General features: G+C 33.6%; 1 protein-coding gene across 2 annotated transcripts in view; it reads left to right on the forward strand.

Moving 5' to 3' along the window:
- The window catches only part of GRIA4 (glutamate ionotropic receptor AMPA type subunit 4), a 442432-nt gene that overhangs the window by 366883 nt on the left and 63383 nt on the right, over positions 1-12166 (forward strand). For both annotated transcript variants that reach the window (XM_044666282.1, XM_044666281.1), the window contains exons 10-12: positions 3371-3577; positions 6622-6992; positions 9482-9680. In XM_044666282.1, the coding sequence (XP_044522217.1) occupies positions 3371-3577; positions 6622-6992; positions 9482-9680 (777 nt within the window). The remainder of the gene's footprint in view (positions 1-3370; positions 3578-6621; positions 6993-9481; positions 9681-12166) is intronic.

The raw sequence follows: 12166 nt of genomic DNA on the forward strand, positions 1-12166 counted from the left end.
ATATATATATATATATATAAAACATCTCAACATCTCATAAGCAAAGAAACTTCAATTGTTTAAGGAACATAGAAAATTAGTTTATTTCACTGTTCAGATCATACTATTTCACCACTCTCCCAAGAGACTACCACTAAAGGAGATTTAAACGGTCCCTTCCAAATTGCCACTATATTATAAACTAAATGTCATCAATCCCCATCTTTTAAGAAATTGAATTTGGGTATTTGGCAATTTCTTTGTGCTCATAGATGGAACAATTAGCATTCTTAGTTAAGAAGGGAAAATATCAGAGGTAAGCGGGAGGGAAAACAGAGCAGCTAGGCAGACTTTTCTCTCCAAAAGTTATTTTTTTCTCCTAATATTTTCCTCCATTTCTCTAAATCATTTTCCTGTTTTACTCACACTCACTTGCATTTTACCTTACTCTGACATGCAGATTTCTATTGGTCTGGTAGGCTGGAATGACTACATAAAATTTTCAAGGTTTCTATTAATATTTTGGGAAGTGAATATTTAATATGTATAGATATATAAATATATACATATGCATACACACACACTCATTTGCACATATATTTACTTATATTTGAAGTTCTAAAATACAACTGCATTAGTCTACATTTAAGATAAACAAAACTTAAATGCATGTTTGTTGTCCAAAAAGGAAAAAGCTGGAAAAATGAAACCAGACTTTTAAGTGAAGTTTCCTTTCCTTCTTTCTATAGTCTAGTCTCTTCAGAAATAACTTAGCATATTAAATGATTCATTCTTTTAAAAGAGCTGGACAGAAATGTATATTAGAATGAGTCATCAAGGACATTAGGCAAAAGAGAAGGGATGCTCTGGGTTTTAACATTATTATTACCTCATAATTGTGACTTTAAGATTCAGAATTTGAATTAGCTAAAGATGGAAAATTCCTTTCATGTAATCTTTTCACTTGGTTTTAAAATCACGTGGTATCTCAGAGAGTTGCACTCATGGTTTTAGAGTAAAGACGGTAGTGCCCCAAAACTTAGATACTGAGATCTTTAGAACTAACTAGTCTTAAATATCTCTCATGATATCTTCCCTCAGTTTGCTTTTAGAAAAGGGAAGTTAAATTAATTTTCATTAAGGAGAGGGAAATAATGTTGCTTTGTCTTTTTCGACTAAGCAAAATGTACATCTACTCAAAATAATTTATGTACTTAATTGAATTTTTTTCAATTAAGAATCATTGATTCTCTCACTCCCACTTTCCATCAATAAAAAAAAACTAAACTAAAAGGGAACAAAAATTGCATCACAAATATGCAGCCAAGAAAAACAGATTCCTATAAGATATTATTTTATAGCAAAGTAAAGTGATTATATGAGGTATCATCTCACATAATTTATATCCCAAGAACCTAAGATTCTGTACATGAGGTTTAATACTGAACTTGAGATCTTGATAGTTCCTGTTTTGGAAAATCTTTGTTACATTACAAAGTTAATTTTAATTATATCTGGTATTAATTACAATAATTATTTTATAAATATAAATTATGTATTAAACATTAATTTAAAATAAATTATATTCTGCATTGTAAATATTAAATATGTGTTAATATTAATTAGTTATTATTAACTATAGAAATAAAACCATTTCAAAAATATATAGAATAACTCTACAGATATGTGGCTCTTATCTTTCTGTAATGCCTTTTCTTCTTCTTTAATCAAACTGCATGAGAAAGTCACTTATAATAATCACTACTGTTCTCATGCCACATTTTTAAGTGAATGATGCTTTGCAATCGCCCCTAATTCTCATGTACACATTTATAATTTGTCATGTTCTATTTTTTTCATATTTTATCATATTATCTATAAGTTAATACCAATCCTCAAAGCATCCCTATAAGGAGAATAAATTTATTTTCTCTTATATATGGAGGAAAAAACAATACAATGGGAACTATGTAGAATGAGATCAGAAGGTGAGATCATCCCTGAACCCAAGCATAGGAGCATGCAAAAATAACACAAAGGAAGGCCATTGTCCTGTGCTATTTCTGTCATTTAGATGGCAATAGGAGTCAGTCACTTTTAATAAAATCATATTTGATATTAATAACTACAAAATATTTGGTAGTTTATGTAACAACAAACTAAATGAAAGTCAAGTAAGAATAAAAGTAGAATATATTGTAGGTATCAAATAGAGATGTTTTAAAAATACCATAATCAAAAAAGAAATTATGAATTATATGTGTCTGCTTTTTCATGGAAAAATAAATGACATAACCAGAGTAGTTATGAAGCAGCCTCAGAATCACATGGGATCATATTGTAAAATCTTTACAACAATGAATTATATACTAAAAGATGACCTTGCTTATAGTCATGATCATCATTGTGTCATGAGTTTCCCAAGAAAGACTAACGGAGAAATATGTCCACTGCATATTTTACGTTTACAACAAGTCCCTTTGGCTAGTCATTGTCCTAAGTGGAAGATAGATATACATAGAGCAAATATGTTTGTAATGTCCAAGATTATTTGCAAATGTGATTACTTGTTGGAATCATGGTCTAATCAATGTTTTCTCCTGAAATACTCTTGATTTTCAAGTACTACTATACATACATACATATATATGTATATATATATATAATTTCAAATAATACTGAGATACTTAGGAAACTATTTACTAACTATACTTAACATTGCATGAGTCACACATAAAACTTTGACATGTATAATTTCAAATATATTTGGAAGCTGAATTAATATTCATGAAGCACTAGTTTTAGGCACTAACAGAAGATCTCACATCACTAAGAAAGTGAATTCCATTCAAGACAAGGTACAGTGTATATAAAATAATTCCAAGCCAGAAGCAGAACACACAGAATATGTGTAATGTGTGCCTTTGTGTCATTCTACCTTTCTAGGCATTTTCTTACAGAGCTCAAATTTTACCTTGAGTTAGTTTCAAACTTTTATGATCTATATTTTGAAACTTCAATTCCTATCACTGAAGTATGTCAGATTCTTATTTTCCCCCAAATGTCCTTGCATTGCTACTGCCCTGGGCAGAAAGTAATGATTTATTACTTGCCCTTTGATTGAGGAGTTATTTTAAAGCATTGATATTCTTTTGAATTTAATTAGTGTGCCTTAGTTTAAGTATTGATTTCTTTTGACATAGGAGATTATGTAGAAGTAATATATATTATATCCTAATGTGTATATAGATTAAGGTATATACACTAATGTGTATAGACTAATATCAAACATTAACTTTTAGTCACACACTAAAACCAATAGATTTACATGCTGTTTTTCAAATTGCATTTCATATATTTCTCCTTTACAGTTCTACTTCTTTCATTATAGGAATCCCCATATGTTATGTACAAGAAAAACCATGAAATGTTTGAAGGGAATGACAAGTATGAAGGCTACTGTGTAGATTTGGCTTCTGAAATTGCAAAACACATTGGTATCAAGTACAAAATTGCCATTGTTCCAGATGGAAAATATGGAGCAAGAGATGCAGATACAAAAATCTGGAATGGTATGGTAGGAGAACTTGTGTATGGGGTAAGCAACTCAATTTTTTGATGAATTTACCTTCTATGAACAGTAAATATATATATATATATATATATATATATCATTATTGAAATGTTTAAAGTTTCATGGATTGATTAAACTGTTTCAAAGTGTCCTAGATGTATAGCTTCAAACAGAGTTGTTCTCAGTTTACTAATTCCTAAACGTTTAAAGTAATCAATACCTTTTGACCTCTCAAGCAGAAAAAAAATGACATTAATAGAAGCTCATTGTTAGATGACTTAAAATTCACTGTGTATAAAGAGGGAAGGGTGGATAGATCTTTAATTTCATGCTGGAATTTTTTAACCTTTAGAAACTGTTTTGAAAAATACAGAGCTATCTTGAATAACTTGCCCTAAACAACATTTACGTTTGATGCTAAAATTCATCTAGAATCATAGGATCTAGAGCTAAAAGGAGCCTTAAAGATAACCTAACCCAGCTATTTCGAAGAAGAAACTGTGTCCAAGAGTGATAAGGTTGCTTTAAAAAAGGTCCTACGAATTGCAAGCAGCAGAATGAGAATTTGAATTTAGGTCTATAGCCTCTCTACTTTCATTCCTAATTTCCTGTTCCAACTCTGAGAGTCATTAGTTGAGCAAGTCACCAAGTAAAGCTTATTTGGAACAAGTCACTTACATCCCAAATCATGTACTAAATAAACATACTTTTTAAAAGTTATTTAAACTATGGTTTGCACAATGAATCCTTTAATATATATATTTTTCCAACCCTATCACAAAATGATGTGAAAACATTGTTGTTGGGTCTATTAAATATTGAAGAAATGTTATAGAATTCCTTCCTTATTTTACATGACAGCAAAGCTTCCCAAAGTGAAGACTGAATATGTTGTGGTTTCACATGAAACAGTAAAATGCACCTCCTGCAACAAAAGATAAGTGTGAGAACAAATTTTCAGCTCAAAGCAAATAAAAACATTCACTCTTGCCTGACTCACAAGATCAATCATCACTTCAGTGCCCATCAAAATCTCAAGCTGGTTGCTCGAAGTAGTCAGCAAGGCACTCAGTCGTTGTGACATCCTGCATCCTATTTCTCTCAACCAGAAATCAAATGTACAGCTAAGGAAAAAAGTTTCCTCTTAGGGAAGAACACAATAACAGGAACATGCAATCATATGCTGATTCAGAAATGTCCTAAAGCAGACAAGCATGCTATATTAATATTGTTTCATGGTTTTCATCTTCCAAAGCACAGAGCATACTCGATCTGATTTATCTTCACAAGACCTCCGTGAAATCAAAAATTACAGAGGGGGTACTTCTTCCATTTCCCTGGAAATCACATAGATAGAAGAGATTAAACACATAATGCAAATCAGCAGAGGGAAACCTATCCCAAACCCAAATTTCCATTCAGTAGCTGGAAAACTCAGTATTGTGCTTTTTCAGACCATGAAACTGATGTTTTGTTACATGGTAATACAGTAACTGAAACCTCAAAGTGAAAAGAAATTTGAATTACTATATAAAGCGATCCATTAGATTTGATCTCCATGTGAAAGAGATACTGAATACAAAGGTGACCTTAAATGAGAAAAGAAATGCAGTATAGAGAGCAAATAACTTTAGACCATGGCTTGCATGGGCAGTTTTATCAAATGAGCATTACTGCCTTGTCTCAAGTTGAGAAAGAGTGTTTCTAAAGCATTTGTTCCACAGTAATATTTGAAACGTATGGTACAAGCATAAAGCAAGCAAATTATAGACACACGCTGAGGATCTACCTTATAAGAATAGTAGAGGGGCAGCTGGGTAGCTCAGTGGATTGAGAGTCAGGCCTAGAAATGGGAGGTCCTAGGTTCAAATCTGGCCTCAGACACTTCCCAGCTGTGTGACCCTGGGCAAGTCACTTGACCCCCATTGCCCACCCTTACCACTCTTCCACCAAGGAACCAATACACAGAAGTTAAGGGTTTAAAAATAATAAATTAAAAAAAAGAATAGTAGAAATTAATTACACTCAGAAACAGCTGTCTTTATATCAACTTCTTCTTTATGAGGGTTTCCTCCAAGGAAAATTTAATAGTATATATGGACATTCACAAGTTATATATGTTCAGGTATTTGTGGTCAATCCTCAGATGTAGATCATCCAAAATGGATCTTAGGCTGCTGCCAATATGAGTAGCCCTTTTCAAGGTGAATGAGAAAATGATTAGATATGAGAATGTGTGTGTGTGTGAGTAAGAAAAAGAGAGAGAGAGAGAGAGAGAGAGAGAGAGAGAGAGAGAGAGAGAGAGAGAGAGGTAGAGATAGAGACAGAGAGACAGAGACAGAGACAGATTGAGACAGAGGCAGCCAGAAACTATCCTATGATTCTTTTAATGCTAAAAATAAGTATACATGTATATACACATGTAAATATTTTAAGGATTATTTATTTTTATTCATCATGTCTTGCCTCTCTTTTTTCTCTGTTAACATTAATGATTGAGAATTAGGGGTGCTGTTTCACCACCTCATTTCGATACATGTTATAATGTTATTTGAATAAAAACGTAGTTCCCAGATTTTCATTGCTGCGTTGAATTGGTAGATATTTGCCATGATTGGCCTTTTCACACAGAAAAATGGTGTAATTCATTCTATAACATCTCTTTCTTGACTCTAAAAGGCAAAAAAGATACATGCCTTTAATTTAGATTTCATAATAGTGAAAAGGTGACAAAGAAGATATCAGTGGCTGCTTCTGAAATAGAGTAGCAAGAGTTAGCAAGATCTGCTATTGCTGGGACAACACTTTTAGTCAACCAGACCTCCTACTTCCTTCATCACCTTAATTAAATAATGAAATAACCAGAAATCATAGTCTCATTATCTGACTCCTCCACCCCCAAATTACAACCACCAAAAACATACTTTGTAGGATTAAAATGGCTATGTGTATATCATATATTTGAAAATAATTAAATGTTCACTCAATTCTGAATATAGAGATGACAATCAAGTGTTTTCAAAGAACAGCATTAACATATATGCCTTTGTGTGTTTCTTCTCTTTTAGAAAGCCGAGATTGCTATCGCCCCACTAACAATCACTTTGGTCCGAGAAGAAGTTATTGACTTTTCGAAGCCCTTCATGAGTTTGGGCATATCCATTATGATTAAAAAGCCTCAGAAATCTAAACCAGGAGTATTTTCCTTCTTGGATCCTCTGGCCTATGAGATTTGGATGTGCATAGTTTTTGCCTACATTGGTGTCAGTGTGGTCCTATTCCTAGTTAGTCGATTTAGTCCGTATGAGTGGCACACAGAAGAACCAGAGGATGGAAAAGAAGGACCAAGTGACCAGCCTCCCAATGAGTTTGGCATTTTTAACAGCCTCTGGTTTTCCTTGGGTGCCTTTATGCAGCAAGGATGTGATATTTCACCAAGGTTAGTTTTAAAACATTGAACATTTCTTTTATTTAATTCCTATTTTCCACTAAGTCCAGGGTTTGTGAGCTTCATCAAGCCACCTAGAACCAGTGCTAGGGAAGTATATCCAGATACAAGGTAGGTACCTTTAGAATTTAGCTGCAGGGAGTGCAGTGTAAAGAGAATGAAAGATACATTTTTAACATTAGAATTTTTAAGTACATTTTTCCAAGCAAGAAACTTACACTGTCTTAAACACATAGCTATTTAATATTGTGATAAGTTGTATGATTACAGTACTATATTACATAGGTAATACAATGTTTAAACCTTGCCCAGAGCTCATTAATGTCTTGTCCTAGCCCTTGGATCCACATGCTCTTTGTCTAAGAGAGAACATTTTTGAAGCTAACCAAAACTTTTAATTCATAACTTAGATTGAGCATAATCCTAGCTAATGTCTTTCTTGTTTGCATAAAATGTGAATAAATCATAAAGATTAATGTTCCCTCTAGATCAGTAACTTATGCCAACCCTCACCACTGTCAAAACCATTTAGTATTAATGTTTAGTTCAGTGATTTGACAGATGGAAAATAAAATCTAAATTGTAATTACATGAACTAATTTTCTGTTCCCTTCTCATGATTTGAATAAACATTTTAATAAGGTGATGGGTAGCAACTGTTAACCTTGATTCTCACGCCAATGCAACGGAAGGGAGACGTTTGCTATGAAGTTCCATAGAATCTGAATCACTCTAAGAGGTTTCCACTCTAAGACTTCATGTTTTAAGTCCTATAATCAAGACAAATACTATCTTGAGACCAATCTACTCCGAAATTATGTTGAAGTGATTACTAATATTCTAGGCTCTTCATGTGTTTTCAGCATTACCTTGGGATACATCTGAGTCACTGAACTGTTAATTTTGCTGAAAAAAATTAGCTTCTAAAATACAAACAAAAGTAGCAAAATTATAATAGACTTCCCCCATAATGTAAGAGATTAAACTGGGACTGAGGAGTCATGCATAATCTCTTTATGCTCTTAAATGCAAAGCAGCACTAAGATTTTGGGGACATCTTAGAGATTCAAAAGGCCACTTGATATAGTGCATGTATTAGCTGAAATTGGAGAGAGACCTGGATTCAAATAATATCTCAAATTTAATTAGCTCTATAATTAACCATGGGCAAGACATATAACCTTCCTGAGCCTTATGTAGTTCTCTAAGACTTAGCTACCAAGTTATTGCAATCTTCTTAAGCAGAAAGATTTCCCACACAAGTGAAATAATGAATCATTTATGTGCTGTAACATACACATAAACATGCATGTGTGTATATATACATGTACATGTATATATGTATATGTAGATACACATACCTTGAATTCAATATATAGAGAATCATGGGAGTTTCCTACACTCTGAAGTTGGTTGTTTGTTTGTTTTTAATCCACATGTGGACACATATCGATGAGGACCTCCTAAAGTTGTTTTTTCTTGTTTAAATGAGAAGCAATTAGAAGCAAGGCAGATAGCTATTATATGCCACTGTAATGAAAGACTATCACAAAGACTAAACCTAAGACTTAGCAAATTTTATGAGTGAGAAAAGAGCTTTTAAAAAAATTATCACTTTATATTTACTAGTTGTATAACACTGGGCAAATCATTTAACTTCTCTGAGCCTTTGTTTCCTTACCCATAAAATATGGATAACAATAGCACTGACCTCTCAAGATTTTTGTAAAGATCAAACATGATAATTTTATTATGCTGACTCTGGAAATCATAGAATTAACAAGAGAATTCCTCAATATAACATGAGAGAAAAAGTTTCAAGACCAATTTAGCCAGGAGGAAGTGTCAAATTAAATAATGAGTGCATCCTGACTTTTCTCATTTAGATTGTTTTTTTCACCTTCATCTACACCCAGAACACAATACCAAGCAAAGCAATTAAAAGTAGTGAAAGGATATATAACACAATATTAAAATGTAGTCTAGCTAGTCCAGAAAGGAAATGTGGCCTGGGGTTCTATACTCAAAAACAAAGATCATTTTGGAATGAATAGTCATTTACCTGTTATAGTCTCAATGCCAGCTCTTGCTAAATACCTCCAACTTATACCTCTCTGTCTCAATGAAGCTATGACTAGAAAGAAAAATGCAATACATCTTTTATCCTCTGCTGCTATGGTCTCACTAAAGATTAAATCCAACACATTAATGAATTTAGATTGTGCTATTTCTACTTATTGAACAATAAAGAGGAAATGTTAAATCCATATTTTCAATATCAATAACATTTTAAATATAGCAAAAGGATCATCAGATTATGCATAAATCATTTTTAAAATCCTGCCCAAATATGTAAAATTAGGTAAAAGTATTAAAGTTACTTAGTTAACAAGCATAATGGGGGAAATGGTATTTTTCTCAATCTTTTCTCTATTTGAACTTAAATACAGGAAAATATACATTACATTATTCTTTTTTAGATCCCTTTCGGGTCGAATTGTTGGAGGTGTTTGGTGGTTCTTTACTCTCATCATCATCTCTTCTTATACGGCAAATCTTGCTGCATTCCTGACTGTTGAGCGAATGGTCTCTCCAATAGAAAGTGCAGAAGACCTTGCCAAACAAACTGAAATTGCATATGGAACATTGGACTCTGGGTCAACAAAAGAATTCTTCAGAGTAAGTCAGTAGTAGTACACCAGAAAATGTTCTGTACTAAAAAAAACAAGTTTGCTTTTCTTTCCCTTTAAGTAGTATGTTTATTTCTAAATGGCATAGCTCATAAGAAATGCATGTGCATTCCTCCAAATACAGCTTTTAAAGATGTGGCTAACAAACAGAAATTATTTTGCCACTGGATATTTTAGATAAGTTATACATTTACTCAAGAAATCACCATAATTTTAATTTATGAACATCTAAAACACATTCCCAACATTTCCAACCAAACATTTTATTTTTGCTTTCAATAAAAAAAGGAAAAAGATCACCATATCAAGGAAATGGCTTATTTATGTATTATCAATGATTTTTAGGGCTAGAACCAAAAAATGATTACAGAGAAATTTTAATAAATTGTTTGTTTTTGGCTATTCACCTCTGACTTTCTACCAGAATTTTACAACAGCATGTTCTGCTCTCACTCCAAACTCAATTCCATAAGTGAACGTAAAATCTTTCCTCAACCACTTTCCCAGTTGCTGGCAAGGGTTCCCCTTTTTTTTGCCCAAGCTGTCCATCCTAAATTGGTTTCACTTCATCTTTCTTCATCTGGTTTGGCTCCTTCTTAGCATTCTTCTTTGAAATGTTTCTCAGATTCACTTTTCTCTTTTAATTCCAGCAGCTATTAGTATAGCTAGTCTAGGCCTGCACCTGTATCTCAGTTCAATGACTATAATGCTCCCCATTCCTATTCTACTTCACCCTGAAGATCAATGCCAGAGCACAAGAACTACTGTTGAGATTTCCCAGGAAGACTGAGCCATCCTCTGCCTGTGCAACAATTATTAGCCAGGAATAACTATCATGTCATGTCTTAGTGTCCAAAGGCCTGCTGCCAGTTCTTGATCAACACCCATGCCAGAGGTAACTATTGTACAACATTGCTTTGTATGGCTCTTAGACGGTCCTGTACTGTTTTCCTCACAGTCCTGAATCTTCTAATAGCAAAGCTGCCTACTGAAACTCCACATACTGGTCCAGCATGGCATTTCTGGATTAAACATATTGGTTTTTCTTTTCTTTTTCCTAAAGGTTGGGAGGAGGCTGAGTGGGAATAGGGAGAGAGCAGCTAGACAGGAGGCATCTTTTAAATAGTGCAGAGAAAAGAACAGGGTGCCAGAAGGAAGCAGAGACAAATAGGACAGCTTTGAAAGCTGCAAGCTAGATTCATATTTTTAAAAAGAAAAATTAATTGCACATGAAAGAGCTATAGTTTCATGTCCAACTTTCTTTTTTCTGATCTACTTTGTACGAGGAAATGCCAGTTTTATTTGTTCAGCATGAAAATTCTAAAAATTATATTGGACATCTAAAATGCACTCCATTCCTGGACTCTGACCTTTGTCTTGTTTGGAGGAAAAGATAGTAATAGATTCTTTTAGTGGACTCTTTGGTTATAGCCAGTGGTTTGTAGGCTGGAGGGTATACTACTCCAAAACAGGCTAGACTGCTCTAGATGTCAGCCTCCTTTATGTTGCTGTTGCCCAGGGTCCATTTCTATTGTTCCTTAAAAGTCTGCCTCCATTCTGAGGGATTTATGGTAAAGAACGCTACCCACATTCAGAGGAAGAACTAAAGGAGTGGAAACAGAAGAAAAACAACTGCTTGAACACATCGGTTGATGAGGACATGATTGGGGATGTAGACTTGAAACTACCACATCAATGCAACTATCAACAATTTGGAAATAGGTCTTGATCAATGACACATGCCAAAACCAGTGGAAATGCACATCAGCCATGGGGGGGCGGGGAGTCAGGGGTGAAGGGGAAAGCAAGAGCATGAACCATATAACCATGTTAACCTCTCTAAAAAATAAATGCCAATAAAGGTTTTAAAAAATTCTGCCTCCATTCTGGGTATCTCACTGACTTCTTATTTCCTACTACTGTTAAGGGACAGAGATTGATCTGGGATTTCACTGATAGTGGAAAAAGCATTGCTTTTTAAGTAACTATTATACAGTTTGTGATACTTGGTTACTGCCTGTTACTACGTCATAGAGTTTTAAGATCCCTTAAATTGTAAAAAAATTATTAATCTTTACTTGAGAAAAATACATTTCCCCAAAGAAGTAGAAAAGCAAAATCTGATTGGGAAAACTTTCCTTTATTCATTGATCTATTTTTCTATACTTGATCTTAGCCAAAAGACCAAGGAGTTATGATCTATGTTTTCATAATAATAGCAAGTGTTGAAAATGCAATGATGATAGAGAAGCTGGTTGGCTATACTGCTGTTACTTTGTGGGACTTGGTACTAATGAATAAATAAGAATTAGAAAAGGCAGGGAGAAGTGCCTGCATTAGGCAGCCTTTGAAACCTAATTTTAGCTCATTGCATTTTCAAACCCAAACTTTAACTGCAAACTTTATTGGCCATTTGTGTTATATTATTCCATGATAATAGTTTTAAGCTGCAGTTCACCTCTTTTCAGAAAATGA

The sequence above is a fragment of the Gracilinanus agilis genome, chromosome 3 (genome assembly GCF_016433145.1).
Source record: "Gracilinanus agilis isolate LMUSP501 chromosome 3, AgileGrace, whole genome shotgun sequence".
Taxonomy (NCBI): Eukaryota; Metazoa; Chordata; class Mammalia; order Didelphimorphia; family Didelphidae; genus Gracilinanus; species Gracilinanus agilis.